General features: G+C 55.6%; 1 protein-coding gene across 2 annotated transcripts; it reads left to right on the top strand.

Moving 5' to 3' along the window:
* Positions 1-25,365, top strand: TRMT44 (tRNA methyltransferase 44 homolog). Of its 2 annotated transcripts, XM_025887429.2 has the most exons (12): positions 422-1,098; positions 2,541-2,655; positions 5,187-5,406; positions 7,112-7,180; positions 7,921-8,028; positions 9,159-9,230; positions 11,717-11,823; positions 12,828-13,011; positions 15,026-15,434; positions 17,616-17,732; positions 23,122-23,397; positions 23,494-25,365. In XM_025887429.2, exons 1-11 carry the CDS (start codon positions 471-473, stop codon positions 23,352-23,354), a joined length of 2,262 nt encoding a protein of 753 aa, XP_025743214.1. In that variant the 5' UTR covers positions 422-470; the 3' UTR covers positions 23,355-23,397; positions 23,494-25,365. The 2 variants fall into 2 exon arrangements, with proteins under 2 accessions (XP_025743213.1, XP_025743214.1); XM_025887428.2 differs by having other exon boundaries at positions 1-1,098; positions 23,122-25,365.
* Positions 25,366-25,927: the final 562 nt, after the last annotated feature.

The raw sequence follows: 25,927 nt of genomic DNA, 5'->3' as shown, positions 1-25,927 counted from the left end.
CAACAGACTGTCTGAGGCACCAAGAGAATGAAGACTCCCGGAGTTTCTGGCATAGCGCAGATTCTGCGGACGGTCCTGGACATGGGGCCCGACCCGTCAGGGGACACGCAGGTGACAGCGGGCGGCCAGCCGGCGCGCGCAGAGGGCAGGCCCGCGCTCCCCGGACCTCCGCCCGCATCCGCACCCGCCACAGGCGCCCCGGGCCCGGGCGAGCCCGACGCAGTGTCCACACGCCACGGCCAGGGCGGCCCTCCGAGCCCAGCGGGGACACGCCCCTGCAGGCAGCACACGCCGCGACGGCGGCCCCGGAGCGGCAAGCGAGGGTGAGTCTCCGCGGCGCGAGCCGCTCGCGGGCGCGTCCCGGGGCAGGTGGCCCCTCCGCCCCGCCCTCCCCGTGGCGTCACAGACCGCGACGCCCGGTGCGTCATCGCGGCGCGCCGTAGCCGCGGAGCCCTCGGCGCTGACGGACCATGGCGGAGGTTGGCAGGGCGGCTGTGCGGGACCCGGCTGCGCTACTCCCTGGGGGCTTCTGGGCGGCGGTGGCCGTGTGGCTGGAGAGGCCTCAGGTGGCCAACAAACGTCTGTGTGGCGTCCGCCTGGACGCCCGGCGGAGTGTTGGTTTTCCCCGGGCGGAGGCCTGCGGCCACAGTCCCAACACGAGCCCGGAGCAGGAGGAGCGGGCTGCGGCCAGACCCTGTCAGCGCTCCCCCAATGGGGGCCTGGGCCCCGGGCCGAGCACAGGCCCCGAGCTGGGCACGGCGGGTCGCGGGCCCGAGGAGTCGCAGCTCCGGCGCCCGCGAGGGGAGGACCCCAGGGAAGCAGCCGCCGCGGCTCGGCTCGCAGGGGTTCCCGGGCAGCCCGGCAAGGTTGGAGTCGGGGAGGGCGATTTCCCTGCCGCGGACCTGGATTCTCTCTGGGACGCTTTCTCTCGGGGCCTCGCCGGCGGCAATCCAGAGATGCTGGCCTTCCTTACCGGGTCCCGGGCGGGATCGCGGCCGGAGGCGCCAGGCGAGCTCGACGTGGTTCTCAGAACCGTCATCCCGAAAACAGGCCCTCATTGCCCGCTTGCTGCTCCGAGGAGAGAAGTAGTCGTGCAAGGTAAAAGAGTGTTTCTCATGGTGAGAGGTAGAGTGAGGGAAGCGAAAATTAACGAAAGGGGGTTTGGTCTTTGTGACTGCCTTCGGGGTGTCCCCTCGAGCGCCTGGAAGTTAGGCTCCTCCCCCCCCGAGGCGGGGACACAAGGGCCCACCTTCAGGAAGGGGCTGAGACCGCCCTGGCAGCTTTGAGGGAGCCTCGGGTCATTCTAGGGATGCAGCCTTGAGCTGTTAGGAACTGTGCCAGTGCGGAAGTCTTCAAGGCCAGCTTGAAGCCTAGTTGAGGCAGGGCGCAGAAGAGCCTGGCTGGAGTTTGGTCAGAGAGAGACTCTTTGGCACAGGATGCAGTTAGATTAAAAAGCATTCTTTGAACCTTAGGTCAGTGAAAAGGCTCTAAGGGTACTCACTACGTCAGGACCTTTGCGATGTCCTAGGGAGGTTGTAGATTTTTTTTTTCCTTACTGTTTTTTGAGGGGACATGTAGATATGTGTATTTCAAGTACAGAGAATGGGATCATTGTTGGGGGGCGAGTGTCTAGAATGCTTGAGGGACAAGGTGACGGAGCTCCAGACGTCGAATGATGAATAGGAGTTTAGCAGGTGAAGAGATTAGTGGAAGGCCCACTCCTGGAGCAGCTGCTGGAGGCCTCCCTCGGGTTCTTGCGTCTCAGAGCCTGCACCAGTCCTTCTCATGCTTGCAAACTCCTCTTCTGCCTCCAGCTGGAGAAAGTTCTTGGCTTTTCCAGGCCCCTGTGACTGGCCTGAGCCCACCTGCCTCATCCCGACTACTCCCTTTCCTGAGGTCTGGAGCCTCGTCACATCTGCAGAGTCCCTCTGTGCCTTGTCACATGGCACAGACTCAGGCTGTGGGTATTAGGGCGCGATCGCCTTCGAGAGGCTGTGGTACCACACACAGCAATGCCAAATCGCTGTAGGTGCCTTCCCTCCCACCCCCACTTCCCAACACTGTCTGCCTCTGTGCCCCTGCAAGACTTGAAGTGTCCGCTCTGCCAGGAGGCTCTCCGTGACCCTATCATGTCCAGATGAACTTAGGAGCTCTTCCAGCTTTGATCACTGGTGATTGATCACCTTTTACATCTCCTTCTACCCGACAGAGGTTGGTGAGTCAGTGCCCCCAAGGCCTTCAGATGTAGGCATCTGCATTCCCAGATTGGCTTCCCTGCAGGGGAGAAGCAGTGCTCCTCTACAGCGACTTTCTACCTTCAGCTCCTGCTGAGCGCATCTGCTGCGTGGGCCTGGCGCCCTCTAGGAGGCTCAGGATGCAGCAGTGGATAGGACATAAAACATGTCTGTGGTAAAGGGAGGCAGCGGGAAAGCCCCAGGAGAGCAAAGTCGGGCTGAGTCATGACTATGTTTAATACTGCTTCTGATAAAATGCTGAAGCAAGCGGTTTTAATTGGTTATCCCCCATCTTTTATTCCCCAGATGTCCTCAATGGAACTGTAACTTTTTTGCCTTTGGAAGAAGATGACAGAGGGAATGTAAAGGTTGAGATGAGCAACGTGTATCAAGTCCGGCTCAGTCAGAGCCAGAAAGAATGGTAAGAGCTACAGAATGGAGCCCTCTTCTAGGGCTGTGTGGCTTCTGTCACACGTCTGGGTAGCTGCAGGATTCAGGGTCACTGAAGAGCTGAAGGTGCCCTTGGTAGCTAAGGTGTGTGGGAACATGTTTCCTGTTTCTCGTTGGCCTTTCCTTGGCGTGTCTTTGTTCCTCTTGGCACTGGGCCTGGGTCTGTATTCTTTACAGTCCACGTAGCCGGGATGATGAGTAGCACCTAGGTTTAGCCGAATTCAAGTAATCGCAAATCCTTTTATTATTTTCTTTTTTACAACTTGGGAATGGGGAGTGAGGGTAGCTTCCTTTGTTATTTCTTGCTGAGGCTCATGTGGTTTTGGATGTAGTGGGTATTCAGTGGTGCTTATCACGAAAGTAGCAGTTCAGTAGCCCCCTTATTTCCATGTGGTATTTGGGCCTGTACCCCAAGTGTGAAATTTGGTTTACTTCCATTTGGTATTTTTTAAATGGAAAAGTCAGAGGAAGGGTACGTTCACTTAATCACTCTGCTGCTGCTCCTTTCCTGAGAGCCACATCTGTCTGTACTTTCCAGAACAACCTTGGGGATTGCTGTCTGTTAGATCAGACTGGGCTTGGCATGTGGCTTTGTATAAAGCAGAGGAGTACAGTGTGAAGACACTGTTGTGCAGTCAGATGGACCTGGGTTTGCCCACTAGCCGTGTGACCTTGGAACGTCGTCTCTGTGGTCCTCGGTCTTCTCACCTGTGCGAGGGGTTAAATAATTCTTAAGCCTCTGAGGAGGGGCCCAGGCTTCATAAGGACCTGTTGCAGGCATAGAAGCTCGATGGCAATACTTAGGGCCTGGCTGAAGCCTCTTAGAATTGTCTAGAGACTGTTCGAGGGACCTGGCCCCAGGACCTTCCTCGGCATGCTTGTGTTGGAAAGTGGGGACTGGGAGCAGGCATGTGGGGGAAAGCGTGTCTCCTGTGGCGCTCCCTCGGGGGGCGCCGATGGCAGAGCGGGTGGGTGGCCACCGAAGGCATGTGCTCAAGGCTGCTGTGCGGGTGCCTGGTGCCCGGTGTGGCGCAGCCATAGCAGCACGTGGTACGTTCCGTGCATGGCAGTCACATTCTTGGCTGACAGACTGAGGGCTCGCTCTCGGCTTCCTGCTTCCCGTCTTTCCGGGTTGGCGTTTCCTGTCCTCACGCCCCCGGGCAGCTGTCCCTTACATCCCTTTGGGCACTCGGGCCAGCTATTGAGCGCAAGTTAAATGGGGGTTGACTGGACCACCGCTGTAGTGCACAGCGCTCCTCATTGGCTCCTGTCATCACAGCAGTGTTGGTGTGCGCCCACCCCACCATGTGCTCTGCGACGAGCGGCGTGACGCAGAGACACGCTCCGCCACCAGGTAGTGCTAAGTACCACGGTGTGCCAGAAAACGGGTGAAACATGTCTCTGTTCCCACGTCCCCTTGGTAGCAAAGGCGGTGTTGTGTCAGGTCCATGCAGAGCGGGTGGCAGTGCCTCTGAGGACGGGTTGTCCCAAGTGAGACCTGAGCGGATGAGCAAGTAGGCTGTGGGGACTCTGGAGGACACCTGGGAGAAGAGCATGCGGCCCAGGGACAAGCAGGGGAGGGGCCTGACAGGGTGCGCCAGCCCCGGCAGGAGAGCTTCCGAGGTGACGGGATGGGAAAGGGGAGCAGCCCGAGTCCTTCCCAGGCTCTTCCCCCAGTGGGAGCTCCCCGGGCTGCGCCTCCCAGTGGACAGTCGGTGCCTGTTACTTGTGTCCTTCTGATGCTCAGCGTGGCGAAAATCCAGACAGTCCTGCTTCTGCCCCTCTCGCCCAGCTGCCCGTGCCTCCGCTTGTCCTTCGGGCCCCTGTTGAATGCCAACTTTTTTGTAGCCTTCTCTATCTGCCTGACAAACTGGATGCTCTCCCTTATTGTGCTGCCCGAATCGTGTCCTCAGACATTTTACTGTGCTCTGGGCTCATGGGTGTGAGCTTTTACTCACGTGTTCAGACACACGGACAGAGAGGACCTGCTGTGCGTCTGGCGCGGGGCAGGTAACAGTGGGCAGGAGACACACAGAACGCAAACTGTGAGCCGCAGGGGGCTGAGCACTCCACTTTTGGCCAGGAAGTATTTGGTGAGCCAGTTTACTCACACTTGAGTCACACATGTGAAAATGTACAAAAACAGAATGTTAGAAAAATCCTGAGACATCTGGAACCTGGCTAATCAGAACCTGGCTAATCAGTGCGTGAAGCAGACGGTAGGAGGAGCTTTGCTACTTGTCCATCCTTCTGATGGGCTTCATAGGATGGGTAGACGCATTTTTAACAGCGTTTATAAGAGAAGAATTCTTTCTGCTTTTAAAAAATGTGTTTTTCTCTCTCTGTTGAAAGTTCTGCAGCTAGTTCCCAATCGTTGGGTTTCAGGTCAAATATTCTGTAATTATAGCTGTCTTAACATGTACTCTTTTTTTGGTAAATGTTTAATTTAAAAATAAGAATTGAAACTAGCTCTGCTTATTCATATTTCTCTTATTTTTAAAGGTTCATATCTATTTTAATTTTCTGTCCAGAGAGATGGCATTCAGATGGCATTGTTTACCCCAAACCCTCCTGGCTGGGAGGAGAGCTGCTGGCCAGGCTGGCCCGGTGGTCTGTGGAGAGCAAGAGGAGCGGATTTAAGAGCACCCTGTCCCTCATTTCCATCATCAGATACAGCAAGACGTACCAGATGCTCAAGGAGAAGTATAAAGACACGGTCAAGGTAACTGAGGAAACATTCATGATCCCTCGTTTCGATGAGGGGACGGCGACCGGCCTGTACCAGGTGAAACCATTTTTCCAGTAAACTTTGTGGTGTGTGCAGACACAGACGTCAAGTCAAAACACAGCCACCTAAAGGCCCACATTGCAGGCTGTGTTTTGACATACGTAGGGATGCAAACTGCAAAGCTGTTGACAGATGGAAAAGGATCTTTTTCTTTTCTTTTTTTTTTTTTTGCACATTGCTAATTTTTTTCCAAGCAAATAAAAGGAAAGTATTTGAATGAAAATAATTGGATATTAGTTACAAAATTGCTACATTTCCTTATATAAATTTAAGGATGTTTAAAGAAAAGATATGAAAAATTAAAGTGTAAAAGCATATATTTCCATAAAGGAGATAAATTTCAGAACATGTCCTTAACTTTATATTTAAGATATAAAGAGAAAGGAACAGCAAACCTCTGTGCTCACACCCGGAGGAAGAAATAAAGCTTCCCTAATGTGGCTGAACTTCTTTTGTAGTCTTCCCGGCATATGGCCCTCTTTCTGGAAGGAACCATGATTTGTCATTTATGTATGTGTTTTTCTGTTTTGTTTTGTTTGAGGTGGGTTGCAGAGGAGAGAATCTTAAGCAGGGTCCGTGTTCAGCGCAGAATGATGTGGGGCTCGATCCCATGACCCTGAGATCATGACCTGAGCTGAAATCAAGAGTCAGACGCTTAACTGACTGAGCCACCCAGGCACCCACATGTGTTTTTTGTTGTTGCTGTTTTGTTTGTTTGTTTTTTATCAGTTAGCTATTGTCGTGTAACAGAGCACCCCAAAGGTCACAGGCTGGAGACAGTGACCTTTTTCATTCTTGCTGAAGTGTGTGGGTCCTAGACCTGGCCGACCTAAGCAGGGGGCTCCTTCTCTTTCAGATCCTGGCCTGCGAGGCCTTCATTATCTTATTAACTATTCAGTTCCTTCCGGAAAGGACTTCATCTATTATTCCGGCCTTTGCAGTTGTCCTTAGTGAGACAGCCTGACTCGTCTGACCTCCATGACTAGACACGGAAATCGGAATGTGTAGCCTTGTTGTGGGTTTTTCCTCTTCTGCTGGCTGTCCGTTGTGCACGTGACCCGTGTGAGCAGTGAGGTGTCAGGCTTGTGCGGCCAATGTGCTGCAGCTTGCAGAGCACCTGCTGGTTGTCCCGTGTGGCGGCGAAGGCTTCAGCATGCAGACAGGGAGATGGGGACCACCTGCTGAGTGCTTCTCCTGAGCAAGTGGCCATCCGGCACCAGCAGACCAGAGGCCTGGAGCCCCAGCCTCCTGACCCCTTTGCTTTCCTCGTCCGAGCATCTTTGTTCATTTTCCTCATCTACATAAATGATGGAGCGGGCGAACTGAGCATTTTCCTCAATGTCCAGTTGCCTCATCTAAATAGCTACATAGGTTGTTTTCGTTGCAAAATCTTGCTTTGGACTGCATTGCTCTTGATGTGTCCCGTTACACACATATGTGGTAAAGGTTTTGCGTGTCTTTATGCCACGCTCTTACTGTAAGAGAGGGATCATCAATGTCTGCCTTTGGAATGAGCTTTTTTAAAAAATTTTACTGCCTGGTTAGTCTCATTTGACTTATGCTGATGGGGATACTTTACGTGTAGTGAAATGGCAGGGTGATGAGTGAACAGTTACATAGGCTCTGGAAAATGTTTTAGGTGTGGCCTGAAGTAACCGATCCCGAAAAGTTTGTGTATGAAGATGTGGCCATCGCTGCGTACCTGCTGGTAAGCACATGTTCAGTCACCCAAGCCCTTCTGGGGTCGGGGAGAGTCACTGCCTGCCACCGCTACCGGTGGAGAGCAACATTCATCAAATCCATAACTTAGCATGCCGGCTTGGTAGCGTGTCCACTAGTTTGTGTGTGTGAGTGAGGAACACGTCTGCGCCGTGAGGCCAGACTGCAGGGGCTCCAGCTCAGCCGGGGCGTTCCTGACGCACCCTCACCACGGAGGCACTGCACCACTCATGCCGCTGACAGGACCCCTCCACTCCTCGGTCCGTCCTTAGCTAGCTCACTAGTCCCCAGATTGGGGTGTGCCCTTGACTTAATGGTCTTGATTTTCTTATCTAACAAATGTTTAGGCCAGATAATTTCTAATTTCCTTTCTTCTGTGATTCTCAGAGCCTTTTTAGAATAGCATATTTTGCTTTGATTATCAGAGTCTACAGCCTAGAAGAACCAAGAAGGCATGAGGTACAGTACAGTACTGCGGTACAGTAATCTGTTGCCCAGAAAGGACCACTTTCATGTGGACTCTTGCTGGCAGGGGACAGCTTCGATGCCCCTGCGGCATCAGGCGAGGGCAGCTCCCTCTGTGTCACCTGCGCAGACCCAGGGACCCAGACGAGGCCTGTCTGCCTGTCCTGGATATGTGATTTGTAATGCCATGCAGGGCTTGTGTCTGAATTATTCTTGGAGGGAATGAATCAGAAACTGATTTTTTTTTTTTTTTTTGTAACTTAGATTTTGTGGGAAGAAGAAAGAGCTGAGCGGGGCTTGACGGCCAAGCAGTCCTTTGTTGACTTAGGATGCGGGAACGGTCTGCTGGTGCACATCCTGAGCACAGAGGGGGTAAGGTGCGCTTCCTTGGCCGTTCTACTTCCTTTTCCTGCACAAGGGTCCTTGAGGTCTTTCTCTGCTGGTACGAGCTGGATCCAGAGTCTGCCTGGTTGTTGGGCTGGGACCGAGGAGAGTGGGCGGCCTGTGCAGCTGGATGACAGGCTTTGTGCAGCACGGCTGTCATGGCCGTCAGGGGCTCTTTGGGGAATGCGGCATGTCAGGGCACTAGAGGGGGAATGAGAAGCAGTGGGTTCTGCCCCCCAGAAGCTGGAGTCCCGGCTCAGAGGCCAGTTACACTCCTGCTGTGATGGACACTGGTGACACTGGTGTGGGCGCCATTTCTGGATCTGTGAAGTAAAGGCGGGATGTACTGCCCCTGTCACTCGGAGCAGGCAGTTCAGTGTGAGCCACGAGCTGCCCAGGCCGGTGCTTCGGGCCGGCGTCCAGCTTTCCTACGGAGTCACTGTGGGAGGTGCGGTGCTGTCACCCGGTGACCCCGGCTGACTTCTGATAGTAGCATTCTGCCCTGTGCAAGAGGCACTCTGTCCACAGCTGTAGGAACTTGATATGGGGTTGTTAGAATGTACATTTTATTTGCTTTATTAAGAAATGAGTTTGTAATGGTAATACCTATAAACAAGGTGTTGGGGGGGGTCAAGCAATCAGGTGGTGACCTGCAGGCTGGGAAGTGAGGAGGATGGGCTACCTCATGCATGTCTCTTCTCCCCGCAACTTGGAAATGAGCACAGTTGCCCCGTGAGAGCCGGTGGGCACGGGCACGCATCCTGGGGGAGAAAACAGCTGCAGGGGATGGGCCTTGTCTCCTGGCAAGCTGGAAGGGCGGACATGCTGGGGTCCGGACTTGACTCTGGGCCACGAGAGAGGGGCTCTGTGTCCAGATGTGTCTTCTGGGCCACTGGCTTCAGACACGTTCCCACACGACTCCCATTTCCCCTTCGTGAAGACTTCTGGTGACCCTTAGCAGAGTGCAGGCCCTGACCTGTTTCAGTTGCTGAGAAACTGCGGGTGCCATCCGGGTCTCTTGCACTTCACAATGGTGGCAGTCCCTGCAGAGTTTAATTTGTCTTGCTCACTTATTATGAAGTACCGATGTTGACCTTTGATTTCTGAAATTCTTTTAGCATCCAGGCAGAGGAATCGATGTCCGAAGAAGAAAAATCTGGGACATGTATGGACCACAAACTTGCTTAGAGGTACTGACCCTGTTCATTTGTTTGCTCTCAGCATGTTTGTCCCCTAGGGGCCGTTGTTTTCACGAGTGTGCCCAGTGCTGACCTTTCTAGGTGCCTCATGCGTGTTAACTAGTCCTCACGCGGTGCCAGCAGTCAGTCCCTTGTCCCTCCCACTGTGCCTGGAGGGCAGGGCACACGCACACTGCTTCTCGGCTCACCTCCTGTTCTTGACCGTGTTTTCAGATGACAGGTTACACTACATAAATCCTCGTGCATCCGTCTTAGTTCACTTAAAAAAAAAAATCTGTCATAGGCTGAACTTGAGAAGTTTGGGGATGATATTGTCATAATGGTTTTCAGAAAGGTTTTACTTCAAATACGCTTTCAGAAAGAGTTTTGATGCTATGAGATGCATCCAAAAAAAAAGGGAGAAAAAGTAGAGATTTGCATATTTACCAAATATTTGAATGCCATCAATCTGCCAGGCTTTCTCAGGTGCTGGCATTTCAACAGTGACAAAAGGCTCCTGCCCTCATGGGGGTGGGGAACACCCATGGGTACAGAGTGGGTGCTGGGTGGCAGGTGTGGTACATGCTGAGGAGGGTGAGGGGGCCTCTGTGGGGCCAGGTCGTGCTGTGTATATAGGGTGGCCGGCAGGGCCTCTCAGCAAGGGGCAGGTGCTGAGGACTCCAGGGTAGGAAGGTAAAATGCAGCCGGGCTGGGGCGAGGCTACAGGTGTGTGGACACCTCGTGGAGCTATGAAGGTGGGCTACACGTTTGCTGTGAGCCATCTAGTGGCCCGGCCTCCAGAGCCCATGACCCTTGGGCCACAGTGAACCCAGGTGCCTGCAGCCTTGCTCAGGAGTAGCTCAGTTGTCCTGGTACCAGTCAGAGAGGAGTTTCTCCCCAAGGGAGAAAGTGACCAGCCCCCTGAGCAGCAGTCCCACGTCAGGTCTGGTGTCCAGTGTTCATGGCGTTGGTGTCTGGTCGCGGCCTCCGAGCTGGGCAGAGTGCTGACGGCACTTCTCATGCTCACTTTTGTGGACCACGCAAGGGCGCATGGACGAGAGTGAGCCCCCGGGCAGCTCACGGACGTCACAGTTGCTCTTTTAGCCCCCACTCGGCCTGCTGCTCTTGGGAAACAGATCTCAGCTCTGCCATTTCATCTGTCAATAGTAAGACTCTGAGACTCTTTTTATACTTTCTTTTAAAGTTGAGAATAATATTGCAAAAAAATAAAAAAGATTCGTGGAAGGGAGTTCATGGCTGCCTCTGTGGGCTCGTTGTCTTTATCTGCACCGTCAAAAGCCGAGCATGAGTGTCCAGCTTCTTTCAAAATCCTCATTCGATTGTAAGCAAGAAACTGCTAAGAAAAAAACCACCCATCTTAAATATAATAGCAGCTGTAAATTATGTTTTTATTCATGCAGGCCATTTAAAGGGAAATAGGCAACTAAATCTAGATGGGGTGGGAATAGAGTATAATATCAAAGGTTTGTTTTTCCTGCTTTTAAATTATGTATAAATCCATTGAGCCGTACTGTCTTCGGTGTTTTAATATGTAAGTAGAAGTCCAGATGCTTATTTAAGAACCAGAAAGATTGTAGAGTTTAAATTCCACTTTTGTATACATCACGTCTGCAAAAGACCCATAGTTTTGTTGTCCCGAGGGATGACCTTGAACGTGAGGTTGTCATAATGTCTTCCCAGTTTGTTCTGATCAAGAAATGGCAGCTGCGCTTGCTTCCCTTGGGGGTTCGTTCTTCAGTTTTAAAATTAGGAGGATTTTGAGTGGTCGTATCTTTTCTCTCTGTCTTTCCAGTTCTTACCAACAGACCCACTGTTGCGGCCTGACTTTGATCATTCATGGTGGCCATTCTTAAATCATAAAATCAAGCTGTATTTGGTTTAATTACAGAATGGTTAACCTGCCTCTGGAGTGGGTTTTTTACTTGGTGTCTGAGTGTTTACAGAGGATAGCACAGTAGCAAACACTTACTCTGCTAAACAGAAACCGCCCCCTGCCCCCGCCTCTGTTACCTTTCCTGCGCTGTCATGGGTGTGCTTCATCACGTACGTCCACACATGTGAGGTTGCATGATGCATTATTTACACACTGAAATCAACTTCAGACCTGCTTGCTTTCGACTCACTTGCTCCTAAGGCCCTTTCTGGCTCCAGTGTCCTGGAGTGTGGAAATGGTTGCTTTGTCCCACCTCCTGCGGCTCCTTGTATGTTAGTGCACATTTGTATGGATCGAAAAGCAATTAGCCCTCGGAGGGCATTGTTGGTTTCTCTAGAGATGACGCTAGAAGCCGCCCTATTTCATGGCCTGTGGGGCAGACACAGCTCTACCTTCAGGTGCCTGCCCAGTATCCACGAGGCCCCGGGGGGCCAGGGGGTGCCTGAGACCACGCCCAGCAAGCCGAGGTTCTGCGGGGGGCCTTGCCTCAGTAGCTCTGTGCTGCTCTACTGAACACGTGGTCTTGTTTTGTGTTTTCCTTTAGGAAGGTGCAATCACACCAAATGATAAGAACCTTTTCCCTGACGTCGACTGGTTAATTGGTAACCATTCCGATGAACTAACACCATGGATACCTGTTATTGCGGCCAGGTGAGCAGGCGGTCCAGGTGGCAGGGCAGATGGCGGGGCATGTTGTGGTGCCCAAACCTCGCTGTCCACATCTAGCTGCCTGGTGTCTGTCCAACACTGGAAATGGAGCTGGTTCAAATTGTTGAAAGGATCATGTGCCGAGTCTGTCGGGTCTGGGTTAAATTCTGCCTGGCTGGAAAAGATAAGGTCGCAGATGTGCTTCATGGCATTCTCCTATTGAACGGTGTGATGAAAACTGATGACTTCTGCGGTGTTAATAGCCAGTGTTGAGAGACAGGTCATGTTTTGGAAGTTTTTTTCTGACAACAAGGGTCGGTCGTCAAAGGAAAAGTCTGTGAACATTGTGACACTTGCAGCAATATTTAGTTCTTGGCCCAGGGGCTGTACGCAGGGTGGCGGTGCTTCTAGGTTAGGAGGAGACGTCGCTGGCCTGAAGGTTTTGTGGCTGTGGCTCCCCATCCAGGGTCCTCGCTCTCGGAGGATGATGTCAGTCAAGGAGCACGTCTTAGTCTTTGCACGTCTGCCTCCAACGTCCCTCCCTCCCAGCCGGAGCCTCAAGCGCTTCGGGACGTCTTACGTTTCCGTTGGCCAGAACAACTGCAATGGGGAAAGTTTTTTTTTTTAAAGATTTTATTTATTTATTTGATAGAATGAGAGAGCGAGAGAGTATGAGAGGGGGAAGGGTCAGAGGGAGAAGCAGACTCCCCGCTGAGCAGGGAGCCCGATGTGGGACTCGATCCCGGGACTCCAGGGTCATGACCTGAGCCGAAGGCAGTTGCTCAACCAACTGAGCCACCCAGGAAAGTTTTTATAAAGGTAATTAGATTCATGTTTTATGGGGAAGGCATGCCATGCTACATTGTTTCTAGAAATTGAATTAGGGAGAACTGTTACTCGTTTTCTCATAAGAAAACATGAGCAGCCACCAGCACACATACGTATGTTACCCCAATGCACGATGTGGCTTTCCGCTGAATTTTGTTTTTTGTGGATTGATTTTGAAGGTCCTCCTACGGCTGCCGTTTCTTTGTCCTTCCCTGCTGCTTCTTTGACTTCACTGGGAAATACTCCCGAAGGCAGAGCCAGAAGACTCAGTACCGAGAGTACCTTGATTTCATCGTGGAAGTGGGGCTGGCCTGCGGGTTTCACGTCGAGGAGGACTGCCTGCGCATTCCCTCAACCAAAAGGGTGCGTCCTGGTCGCCGGGGCCTCACCGTCCTTGGTGAGGTGCTGGCGTCTGGATGGGGGGCTGAGGGCTGTGTAACAGAACCACAGGGGACACTGGTGTTCAACACTGGGTGCGATCCAGGAGCTGCCTGTGGTGATCTCAGCGTCTCGGCCACAGGTGGTGTTTGGAGGGCTTGTTTTGCCCCCACGGCCCCTCCCGTGGCGGCTTTCCAGGACCCTTGCCAAGGCTTCATTTCCTTCCCAGAAACTGCGCGTGGCCCTCGGGGACCTGTCCAGAGTGGGCGTCAGCCTGACTTGTGTAGCGGTGGCCCGAGTGTTGTCTGAGGCTTCCTGCTCTAAGTTCTGACTCCTCGGGCTCCCCAGTGATTGGCCGAAATTGAAGTTTGGTTCAGAAGTTCAGAATGATTCCCATTTTCTCCTGATATGCTTCATTAATTCAGATTTACCTGAAAGGTAATTTGCCCAGACAGACCTTTACCCTTTCCCAGTCTGTGAAAACAGCAAGTGTGCCCTCTGTGACCCTGCCAGGTGGTCAGGGCGGACTCGGCCATGTTCCCGCTCACCCTCTGAGCCATCATTCTGTGATAATCTCTTATAGCTTCCTTTTATCAGACTTCATGGCCGTCAGTGTGCTTTTTTGACCAGCAAAACACAAAAACCTGTCATATCCAAATTATAAGCTTGATTGCTTGACGTGGCAAAAAGGATCCAAGACAGGGGTGAGGTGAGCTCTTCGCTCTGCCACCTGCTAGCCATGAAGTCCTGGGCACATTGCACACCATGCCCGTGTCCCCGTGTGCCCAGCGGGGAGGAGGTAACGCTCACGGGTGGCGGTGAGTGCGGCCCACTCGGCCGCAGGTACGTCATTGCTGCCCACGCGGTCACTGCTCAGGTCACTCTGAAAGCTTCCTTTAGGACCCCGCTTCGGAGCCGTGGTGTCCTCGTAATGAATGCCCTCATGTCGGCAGGTCACTCCACTGGAGCTGTACTTGAGTCTGGGAGCCGCTGGGATTTGGGTCATGTGGGTACAAGGCCCACAGTTCGGGTTTTTGCACTGGTCTTTCCATTGTCTTGCTGGAGGCCAAGTACCAGGCCTTAACCTCAGTCTCAGCTTTCTTTTTAAAGATTTTATTCATTCGAGACACAGAGACAGAGAGAGAGAGAGAGAGAGAGCACGAGCAGGGGGAGAGGCGGAGGGAGAAGCAGGCTCCCTGCCGAGCCAGGAGCCAGACGTGGGGCTCGATCCCAGGACCCTGGGGCCATGACCCGAGCCGAAGGCAGACTCTTAACGACTGAGCCGCCCAGGCGCCCCGAGTCTCAGCTCTCTTGTAATTCGGTGGTTTGGGGGCAAATGGAAGAGCAGGTGGCCACACACAGTGGCTATTCAGTGAGGGCTGATGATGCCCCACGTGCTTGTTGCCACGCAGAGACGTTACGTCACTTGCCCAGGATCACGCTGGGGCAGAGTGAGGGGTGCCTCTGATGCGATTAGAGCTGCTTTCTTTCAGTGCCTGTAACCTGGCTTTGTAGCTCCCGCCCGGGGAGGAAGTCCAGAGACGCTGTGCTCGGGGGGGTGTCACTGGACCAGCCTCGCTTACCCCGGGGACGCCTGTGCAGCATCCTCCATCTGGATGCACTGAGGAGGGAGCATGGAATGAGCATTGGGGCCGCATCAGGCCCGGAGAAGGACGGCTCATTTTGAGAGCTCGAGCTTACCATCGGTGTCTGCACTTTGGGGTCATACCAGGGCTCCCTCGAGTGAGTGCTCAGAGCGGGCCCGGCCGTAAGCTCTGTAGGTGTGGACTCAAGGTTTATATGCTTGTGTTAGGGCTGTCAGAGTCCGAGCCTTGAGATTTTTTCATGGGCTTTTGCTTTTGGTTTAGTTTGGACATTTTTAGGATAAGCATTTCTTTCATGATAAATGTCTAAAACTTTAATTTGTATTGCAGAACAAGAGAATTGAATGGAAACCGTGGACATACTGGTAAAATACTCTGCTGTTTTTCACATGCAGGTTTGTCTTTTTGGGAAATCCAGAACATATTCACCTGCTGGAGAAGGTTCCATGGATGAGCAGAGAACCCAGTACATTAACAGCAGGAGGGGCCGTCCCATGAGCCCACCTGGCGAGGCGCCTGCCCCTCCTCCACCCCGGGCCACTGTGGGACACGCAGGTCACCCCGACGGGCACCAGGCCCCGGACGCCGAGACTGCCAAGGAAGGGGCAGAGGCCCGAGCCGACCAACTCTGGCTGTCTGGATTTCATCCTAGAGAAAAAGCTGAGCGCGTGAGGAATTGTGCCACCCTCCCTCGAGATTTTATTGACCAAGTGGTTTTGCAAGTGGCACATTTGCTGTTGGATGGAGAGCAGTTAAACACAGGAAGTACTCCAAGCAGCAGCTCGAAGGCCTGGAACCGGGGAGGTAGGCCCCCGGCCCCTTGGCCCCCAGACCCCAGCAGCTGCGTGCCTGCTGGTTTTCAGGCAGTGGCTCGGCTCTCCTTTAGGACCAACTTAAAATTGTGTGGTTGTTTTTAATTACGAGTATTTTAAAGAGACATCGAAGATGAACAGGCCACTATACACTCATTGTTAGAAGTTTTCCTACAGTTCCCATTAATGTGCAGGACTCCATTCCCTCAGAGCAAGGTGCTGAGGGCAGAGGGGTAATTAACCTTTACAAAATTGTCCAGGCTTCAGGGTGTGGAGCCCTTTATTTTCAATTTGTAGGAGTTATCCAAACCAAAAACAGAGTCCTGAATGCCGGGAAAGTGCGCTGTCCTCTTGACAATAAGGTAACATTTCAGAGACAGTCTGATAACGTGATTCTCTTTGAAATCCCCAAAGTGCAAAACTCAGACGTGATGAGAGAAAATCGTATCTGATTATTCTCATGGGATGAGTAACATACTGAAATGAGTGGCATTCAAGAGAGATAGGGACCAAAGTGTGAGCTTCCGTTATTTTTGTAGAGTGTTTGGGGTCCTAGGCGGCTGGCTGGTCCAAGCTGGTTTCTTTCCTGCCCGGTGGCGCCAGAGGGCGCTGTAGAGCTGGCTGGGTCTGGCAGCACCAGAGACTTGCCTCAGTTTTTGGGCCATTGGAGGACCTGGGGGAGCCCTCCCTCACGCTGTCAGGGGCTGATGCCTGGCTGGCTTGTGAGTGGGGTTCCTGGGAGGAGGCGGCAAGCCTGGCCTCCCCGACCCGTGATGCTGTCCTGCTCTGAGCCTGCACGGCTCTCGTGTACTTGCCATGGGGCAGTGCCGTGGAGCATCTCCCCTTCTCTGCGAATCACTGACCCTGGTGGCGTCTGATCAGGAGGGCCTCTCTAGGGGTGTGGTGGCAGCCCCGGCCAGAGCCCCCCGCTGCAGGTGGCTGAGCATCCATGTAATTGGGCGCCAGCCTGAGGCGCCATGGACTGCTCTGTGGGTCGGCACCCCACTTCCTGGTGTGCCATGCTGAGGCGGGGCCTGAGTGAAGAGGAAGGGAAGCTGGGTGGGGGGCTTCCAGTGGGACCTCGAAGGGCAGGGAGTCCGCAGCAGGCGGGCAGGCACCTCAGAGACATTTGGGTGAGTCTGAAAGTGTGTAGTTTGACCTTCAGACCCCAGGAATGACTGAGCTTAGGAGGTGCTTGCCTGTGCCTGGGACAGAACTCTGGCCGTGGCAGACTGGGCCTTCTAGGCTCAGACGTAGATAGCGGGTGGCTCTGAGTCTCGGGTCTTGGGCCTGCCTGTCCAGCGGAAACACTTGCAGAGCTGGTAGGCCATCCTCCACGCATGGGTCTCAGTGTCTGGGGCTGGCCTGAGGTGCTCCAGTGGGGTGGACCTGTGCCCTTGGCCTCTCAGCCCAGAGGTTCCTGCCCTCAGGTTGTCTTCCCACCTTTTGGTTGCTGGAATTTAGTGACCCCTCCGCAGCCTGCCCCTGTGATGTACGAGCGTGTCTGTCCCCAGGCCCTAAGTGATCTTTGTAAGGGAGCACAGGCAGGAGAAGGTGGTCCCTGCCCTCACAACTGGGTTGGGACACGCACACGGCAGAGGACAAGCCACCGGGAGGTGGCCTTGTGGAGCTGTGCATGTGAGCACCAGCGTCGGGCGCTTGTGCGGGACCAGACCTGGGAGGGGCAGGGAACCGCCCAGGCCGGTTTCAGCCTTCTCCTTCGATGTCCTGCTTGCTCTTGGAACAAGTTTGAGGCAGCTGAGAGGTGCGTCTTGAAGGCCGGCCGGGCTTTGGTAGATGGAATCCCAGCCACAGAACGGCTGCCCCCTGGGCGTCCGGGGCTGGGCCACACGCCAGCACTGCTTTTCTGTGGCAGGCAGGGCTGTCTCTGCTGGCCTACAGAGGTGTTGGGAGGGCGTGGGTGAGACCCCAGGTGCAGGGCCTGGCAGGTGGGAAGTCCCTGGCGTCCCAGGTGGTGGCAGCCTGGCCCGTGTCGTTCAGCTCCATGTTGTGTGGTGTGGACTCAGAGCAGAGGTACATCTCACGGCCCCTCCTGACGTGCGTGAGGGGCCGGAACTGACGCAGCTGGAACCGTTGTGCCAGGGCGGTGAGCCTGCCTGGTTAACAGTCTCCAGTGGCCTTTATATTGTTGGGGAAACCCGATTTTCCACAGGAAGCCTCTCCTTGGCGGAAGTAGCCCGTAAGCTGGACAGGGGGACGCTGCAGAGGTTGAAGCGGGAATGTGGAGGCCTGCAGACGCTGCTCAGAAACAACCATCAGGTGTTTGAAGGTAAGGGGATTGAGCCTTGAAACGCGCTCGTTTCTCAGGTGTGGATGACAGGCTCCACCTTTCCCGAGTCAGAATGTTCTTCCCCACAGATTCTGCCATCACTGCCCCCACTTTTTCTATTAAGTAAGGTTTGCTTTATTTTTAAAAAAAAATTTTTAAAAATTTATCTATTTTAGAGAGAGTGTATGTGTGCACGCAAGTGATCGGGGGGGGGGCGGGGCAGGGCAGAGAGAGAGAATCTCCAGCAGGCCCCTGGCCTCCCAGCCCGATCCCAGGACCCTGAGATCATGACCTGAGCTGAAACCAAGAGTCAGATGCTCAACCGACTGAGCATCCAGGCACCCCTGAGTAAAGTTTGCTTTAGAGATTTAGACTCCTAGGAAAGTGGGGGAGAGAGGATAGAGTCCCCCTGCCCATGCCCAGCTTCTGCCCTCTGAGCGTCTTCTGCCAGGAAGGGACGTTGGCCCCACCTCTTCTCTGATTTTCTCCAGTCCAGCCCCCGCAGGCACGGTGCCCCCCAGGCCTGGCCTTACCCCTGTCCGGGATGTGCTCACGCCTCACACAGAAGGAAGAGCAAGTTTGAAAGCCTGCTGGCGGGGTGTCACTGGACGACTTTCTGGGTGGGGGATTGTTATTTGCGTTGGCTCTTGGCTGCCTGCAGACTGGAAGCATCCCGAGCTCCCAGCTGGGCCCTGGGCAATTAGAGGAGGAAGCCCCGATGCCTGTCCAACTCCCCTGACCTGCATGCCTGCCTCCAGGCCCTTGGGAGCGAGGCTCTCATTCCCCTCTTGCCCCGCGCTCCAGGCTCCCGGGACGGCCAGGAGGTAGAGGAGCCCAGGAACCTGTGCCCTTTCACTTGGTCTGCCCCTGGCCTCGCGGGGCGTCCGGGCTGGCGGGGAGGGGGACGTGGAACAAGCGCTCACATGGGGACCTGGGGTGGAAAGAAGTTCCCTTATTTAGGGTGTTCACGCATACACCCGTCGTCCAGACGGTCGGTCCTTCGTCCTGTTTCCTTCTTGAAGCTCTTTTACCTGTGTTCTTTGTGGAATTATTTTCGAGCGGATCCCAGCCTGCCTGCTCTGTCACCCCTGAGCACTGCCGCGAGGGGCATCTGGCATCACCGAAGCGCCATAGGCACGTTTCTGCCAGAGTCTCGGTGTGCAGGAAGGGGGCGGGGGGGCCGTGCTGGGGACTCGGCAAAGAGGAAGAGGAACCGCACTCCTGTAGGGCCTGAGCTGGGGAGGACTGGAGTATGAGGAGTGGGGTGGCCTGCAGCCCCAAGTGGCCGTGAGGAGGTTTTGGGCCTCTGTGATGGGGTAGTGGTGCCACCCGTGTGGGTGACTCCAGTCCACCTGCGGAGTCACCGTGCGCCTGTCCCCTGCCACGTCAGGGGGCCTTGAGGGTCAAGTGCAGGGCCCAGTTCAAGTCCCCCCACAGCACAGCATCTGGCTCCTTCGACTTCATACGAAGAAGCACATTTCTGCTTCCACTGTGAGGCGTGCTGTGAAGGCCGGCTGTGGGCTAGTGCCGGGTATCACTTTTCTGGGAGGCGGGTGCAGGGCGTGCACATGGTAGGGTCTGAGTGATGGCGCACGAAGATGTGCTGAGAACGTGGGTGGAGAAGACCGTGCCCCTGGGGCCACCCTGCAGCTGCTGAGCAGGGCTCCTCTGAGGGCGTGCTGCCTGCTGGCCTCGTCCCTGCCCTCACCCCACCCACTCCTGCCAGGCTTATGCCCCCAGGTTCCCCCGTGTGGCCCCCTGGCTTGTGTTCCACTCACCATGCTCTTTCCTCTGCTGCAAGGCTGCCTGCTGGCTCCCTGCCCCCATCCCAGTGCCCTGGCCCTTCTGCTGTCGCCATAGTGCTAGACCCCAGCCTGGACACCTTTACTACACTGCTTCCCACCCGGTCCTGCCTCTCTGGGCCCCCAGGGTTTGCATGTGCTTCTGTCCCTTGGCCTCCTGCATTTGGCCACATCACCGCTCCAGCTTGACTGTGCACTCCCTGTGGGTGGGGCCGGGCGTTGCTCTGCAGCCCAAGGGGTGGCCCGGAGCCCATGTCACAGGATGAAGATGGAGCTGCCCGGTGAGGAAGACACACTTCCCTGACTCCTCCTCCTAGGGAGATGATGAGTAGGGGGAGACCACTGAGTCCCAGAGTTCCCGATCCGTAAGGTGCCACCTGTGAGCAGAGCCCAACGCAGGAGAAGGGGAGGCCCACAGGCCTTGTCTAGGGATGTGGGCAGTTATCTGAGCCCCAGGATTTGGGTCAGTCCCCACACCCCCACCCTTGTGCAGCTGCTGAGAAGGGTGGTTGGACAGTGACTCAGGGCAGGTGGCCACGGCTGAGAGAAGCACATCTGTCCACTCCCAGCCTGTAAAGCTAAGGGAGTTGGGCACTGTCACCTTCTCTTCCTTGCCCGTGTGTGCATGTGACACAGGAGAGCTCTGGTGAGCGTGGCCCGCATGTGTGCACGGGAAAGCTCTTGGGTATGCTTGGGTGTGCGCGGCCCCCCACGTGTGCATGGGAGAACCTGGGTGTGTGTGGCCCCCACGCATGCACGGGAGAGCTCGGGTATGCAAGCTTACAGTGCCTTTGGGTAGCTCGGGTGCCCTTGTGGAGCTAGACTGTTTTCGTTTAAACCTGGCTTTGCTCGTGGAAATGCTTGTGATGGCAGTGAGCCCTGTAAGCAGAACTGGAGTGTCCATGGTTGGGATGGCTGCAGAGGCTGGGGCGTGGGCGGGCAGGGCCCCCTGTTGGGGAGTGGAGCCCCTGGGAGGAGGGCGGACTTCCTGAACCGGCAGTTCCTGCTCCAGCTGAGCTCTGGCACAGCGGCCTGGGATGTGCTCTCCGTTTCACAAGGCCTTTGTCCGTGAAAACACTCACTGCAACCCAGAAGGGCCGCTCTTCTGTTTTTCCCAGCATGGCTTTTTGTTTGACTTCAAGAAATTGTAGCTTTTTTTTTTTTCCACCATAAATACACATGTATGTGATTGCTTTTCTATGCAGTTCACATGGGGGGGCACATTTATTTTTGGAAACACTTCTGGGTAGGCGGCTTGGGGACTGAGCTCTGAGTAAACACTTTGCTCACAGTCATGCAAAAACTATGCACCGAGGCTGCTCTTATCTCCGAGGGTATTTTAAATGAGAGTGGCTAGTTTCCGGTCGTGTTTACAGGGCCAAGGAGGTAAGATTGATTTTGGATGCCCTCAGTTCCTCCAGCGCTGAGCACCTTGTGAGGGACGGGCCAGTGCCTGGGTGGGTGCGTGCTACCATCAGGGGCGGTGGGGGGTGGGGGCACGGTGGATGCAGCCCTGGCCCCATGGTCCCTGCCCGCGGTGCTGTCACTCCCTGTGCTCGCCATGGTGAACGTGTGGCTGCCACTGACAGGTGGGAACTTGCCCAAAGTCTCTCCTGAATGGAGAGACTGACCTGGCAACCCAGGCCACGTCTGATCAGAACCTGAGCACGGGGCACTGTTCCAGTAAATTGTCCATAGTTATTTTCTGGAACAGCCTGCATCTGGTTCCTCAGAGCACTTTAGCTGTGGTAACGTCTGCTGTCAGAGCGGGTGGGGAACGGAACCAGCAGGTTCTGTGTGCTGCGTTCAGCAACGCCGAGGGAGTGCATACTTCGGGAGGAAACGGAAATGTCAAATCAGGAAACTTTGATAGAACGTACCGTGTTCTTGTGATTCCATTTTAGAATCTGGAGTATATTTCACCCTGGGGAGAGTCCACTGGTGCTCGGACCTGTGAGCCGGCTGGAGTGGGTACAGGTGCCCAGCCCAGGCCTACCCAGGACTGGAGCTGGGGGTGTCAGGAGGGGCACGGCAGAGAGCTGCCCTGGGACCTGCGGGTGCACGGGAGCATGTCTTGGTCTCTGCCAGGGCAGGTCCTCTGTCACTGGTGCTCAGGCCCCCTTTCCCCTGACCCTGAACATGGTGAGGTGCCCGTTTAATTCACAAGACGGCCTGGTATGGGCCAGCCAGTCCTCAGGGGAGGGGCCCCCTGTGGAGGCTTTGGCCCCCCTGCCTTGCCCTCTCCCCAGGTTTCTCTTGAGCACGTCCAGGCCTCTGGGCTGGGCCGAGGGCTCCTTGCATCTTTAAGATGCACACCCCAGGCACCTGGTGGGGGTCTTGCCTCGGGGCTCCTTCAGGACACACTTCAGGGCCACGTCCTTCTGCTGCGGGGACATCTGGTGGAACCCAGTGATGTTCCCCTGACCTGAGCTCTCACACCGAGGAAGCTAGGTGTCAGCCTTGTGGGGAGCTTGTGTGGGAGGCCGGCTCCGAAGGGGAGACAGCTGTGCCAGGCCCTGAGTAGGTGCTTCTTGACTGCCCGTGACAGAGCCTTCCATTGTGGCCCTCTGTGCATGAGACACTTCTCTGCAGCTCCTTTCTCTGGTTTAAGGGAAAATGTTTAATAAATGGCAGTCTGCAGAGACAGTCTTGTTATTGCCACAACACAAGGCCATTTGAAAGCAAACTCCAAGCTTTAATTCGTGCTTTCAAGTTCTTGTTAGAAGTTGGAGAGCCAGATTTATTCACTAAGCTTCCTTTATTTCTCCCCGAGCCTGTCTGTCTCTGGGTGATTTTACAGCTTCCAGAAAACCAGGATGGATTTGGCTGCTTTGGCCATGTTTCCTTGGAGTTGCTGGCTTTTGGGGGTCAGATGGCCAGGTGAACGCCTGGCGGGGAGTCTCAGCCCAAATGGGGGCGACTGGCTCAGGAGGCAGCTGGGTGGGGGGCCTGGGCAGCTGCTGGGGCCGTACCCCCCAGTCCCTGTGTCCTGCAACGGCCCCCACCCTGCTGACTGGCTGCTGTGCCCCTCCTCACTGTTTGCATTTGGGGGCTCTGGCTGTGAGGGATGCCAGTAAACCCTCATCTTCGCCTGCCTAGAAAGGAGCTTTGCTTGTTTTTTTTTTGGTGCGGAGGTGAGGTTCTCCAGGACAGATGCCACCGCAGCTTCCGGAGTTGCACCCGAGTCTGGGACCACACGTGGCTCTTACGCCGTGGTCTCCCAGGCCCTCGGCCTCGTTGCACACAAGCCCATCCTGGTGCGTCCCCAGCCACTCATCCGTGGTCACAGCCTGGATCTTGTCAGCAGCAGGCCCTCAGCTTCCCTACGGTTCTTCACCCCAGCCCCTGGTGTCCAGCGTGCGCCTCCTGATGGCCCCTGACCCCTGACACTGGCCCCTCCAGGCTCCCCCAGCCTGCTCCTCGCCAGCTCCCTCAGGCCCTCCCTCCCACCCCCCTGCCTGCCCCACCGGGCCGAGGCTCCGGGCTCAGACAGCCAGTGTGTGGGGGGCTGCTGCCCCAGGCCCTGGTGAGTCGGTGGGCTCGGAGGAGAACACCAGGGCCGTGTCTTCTGTCTGTCCCGAGCACAGTTCTGAATGGGAGCGTTCACATCCGCGACTGGAGAGAAGAGAAGCCGCACAGGCAGCAGTGCCCAGAGGCAAAGCGGAGGCTCTTCTCAGAGGCCTTCAAGACCCGCATCTGCTGGTTCTTCAGTCACCACCCTGACGGTTGTGTTCTGCCTTCAGACGGCTGCCCGTTTGCCCACGGGCCGGCAGAGCTGCGGCCGCCCCAGACCCCCAAGAGGAAGAAGCAGGTTCTGTGAGCTGCTTCTGCCCCGTGAGCCGAGGCCAGGTGCGGGGGCCAAGGTGAGAGGAGCTCCTCTGGGGACCACAGACTGCGGGTTGGGGTGCCTTCCTCCGGACTCCCCCAGTAACATAGCCCGATGGTTACGCCCACACCAGATGCCACAGAAGCTGACGTCCCTCCTGCCCCTGCCCCGTTGGAGTGCTGGGTCTGTGTTGTAAACGAGGTCACGCCTGTGCTCAGCGTCTCTATTCCAGAAAGCACGGGAGCTCTTGCAGCATCTCATCATTGTGAAGGTGGAGGAAGTGCCGGGACCGTCTGGCCTCTCTCAGGGGCCTGGCTCTGGCTCGCCTGACTCCCGTGTGAGAGCGGGCTCACCCCCAGGAGTGCAGCCGGTCCCGCCAACTCCTGGCTGTACGGGAAACCCAGCTGCTCTGGGTGCTCATCACTACACGGGGGTTCTGTCAAGGCTGTAATGCTTACATGTGCAGGTTATTTTTAGTTACAGGGAACAAAACACCCATAATCTCATTAGCCAGGTCCGTCTAGGTGACGTGAAGAAAAAATCCTAAGTGATACACAACAAGGCCAGAAAATCTAACTATCACAGAAAGCAAAAACCCCCCCTCCTGCCCCTCCCTACTAGATCTTCTCCCCAGAAGTGCTATCAGCAAATCTTTTGATTCTAGAAAAAAAAAACCCTACGTGTTTCTGTTTGAAATTATTTTTTCAGTTTTACAGAAAAGGTCACATCGGTGCGCACTCTGGTGCTCTTCATTTTCCGCACAGCGTCCCCTGGTGACTTGGGCAGTGCGGTATTCTGTGGTGTGGGCATTCTGGGTTCACTCGGGGCAACCAGAATGAACTCATCCCTTTCGCTGAGAGGCGCCTCCACTCGGTGCAGCACAGGGGTGCCTGGCCGGGCGGGGCTGGCTCTCAGGGAAATGAGCCGCCCCACAAAGTCTTGGGATGGATGGTTTGCCCTGAAAAACCCCAAGGGCACGTTCTCAGCCACGGATCTCGGTTGGGGTCAGGAGGGGCTGTTGGATGACCTCAGCTCTCCTGGGTGCCCCTGGGTGACACCTGTCCTCAGGTGGGTGGTTGTGGGTCCTGCCAGGTGGGTGCTATGCTGCAAGGAGACTTGCCACATCTCGAAGACTCCCCGCATGCCACTCAGAACAGCAGAAATGGCCTGGGGAGGCCGTGTCCCCCGGATCCGACCTCTCGGTTCCAGGTACCACATCTTAATGGCCACCAGCACCACTGTGCCCCTGCCCAGAGGTCACTGCCACATCCGGCATTACGTTCACTGTGGCATCTCACACACACGTGTCCACAGGAGTGTGTGGCCCGAGGGTTGCTGACCACGGCGACCTGGCTGAGGTCAGAGTGTGTGGGGCTGGGAGCGGGGAAGAGTCCCAGAGGAGAGGGTCCTGGGGGGTGCGCAGGGGAGTGGCCTCCAGCCTTTCCACCTGCCTTCCCCTGCGCTGTGTCTCTGGCCAGCAGGGGTCCACTCCACCTCAGAGATGACCCCCACCCGCATCTCCCCGTAAAGACCTGTCACCCCGTCAAAGGGGATTGGAAGGCGACACTGCTCCTTCCTCTCAGCTCTGCTCCTGGGGTGGCTGCCCACTGAGCGTCACCAGGCAGGGGCACAGCTGCCTGGCAAACCGACCCAGGGCCCCCACAGGAGGACCCCGTGTTGGGGGGGGGGCAGCCCAGCCCGGAGAGGCTGAGAGCTTAGTTCTGGCCGGCACCTCCCTGGGGGGTTTCCAGTGGGCTCTGTTGTCAGGAAGAGGCAGCCATGAGAAACACATTGAAGTCAGGAGAATGGTGCGTTTCCCAGCTCCAGGCTGACTTGTCGCCTGGGCTGTAATGCAAGAAACGGTTTCCATGGCTGTTTGGAACGACCGGGCGCACCGTCCACACGGTCCTGGGTCCAGCGCGGGGAGACAGAACTTCGGCAAGGCCCAGGGTCGGGGGAGGCTGGCTGGCCTGCAGACGCTGCCCCCTTGGTCTCTCAAGTCCTGTTGTGCTTGACGACAGAGTATATCCACTGTCATATTTAAACCCCGTCACCCTGTGGCACGTTGGCGACCTGGTGCCACAGAGAGCAAGCGCTCCCTCAGAGAGGCTGGGTGGCTTGCCCACAGTCACGGTTAACAGCTGCCGGGGTCGGGTTCAAACCTGGCTCTGCCTTCTCCCAGGAGGCTCTTCCCCGGCAAGGGCCTTGACTGGAGGGGACACCTGGGGGCCAAAGTGGTCAGGCACTGGTGTCGCACCTGCCAGTTAGGGCTCGTGGTGCTGGCCTCCCCTTGTCGGTGCTGAAGCATCCTCTCAACATGCATTTCCGTCAAGAGCAAGTCAGTGTGATACAAGATGCTAAACAGGTGACGGTTTGGTGGGTGCATGGATGGGGCCGACGGCACAGGAGTGGCCCCCGGATGGTCCCAGTTTGGGGATCACCTCCCTCTAACTCCCTCCAGAATCACAACCAGGCAGCATCCGTGTCTTGCCATTGTGCTCGCAGACAGCGTGGACCTCCTTGTTCCCGTTCTGCCCTGAGCCGCGGCAGCCGCGCCTCAGCATCCT

This window comes from Callorhinus ursinus, unplaced genomic scaffold (assembly GCF_003265705.2).
Source record: "Callorhinus ursinus isolate GAN/ISIS: 27379988/994484 unplaced genomic scaffold, GSC_fseal_2.0 scaffold4, whole genome shotgun sequence".
NCBI lineage: Eukaryota > Metazoa > Chordata > Mammalia > Carnivora > Otariidae > Callorhinus > Callorhinus ursinus.
The sequence above is the reverse complement of the archived record's forward strand: the minus strand, read 5'-3'. Positions and strand labels throughout refer to the sequence as shown.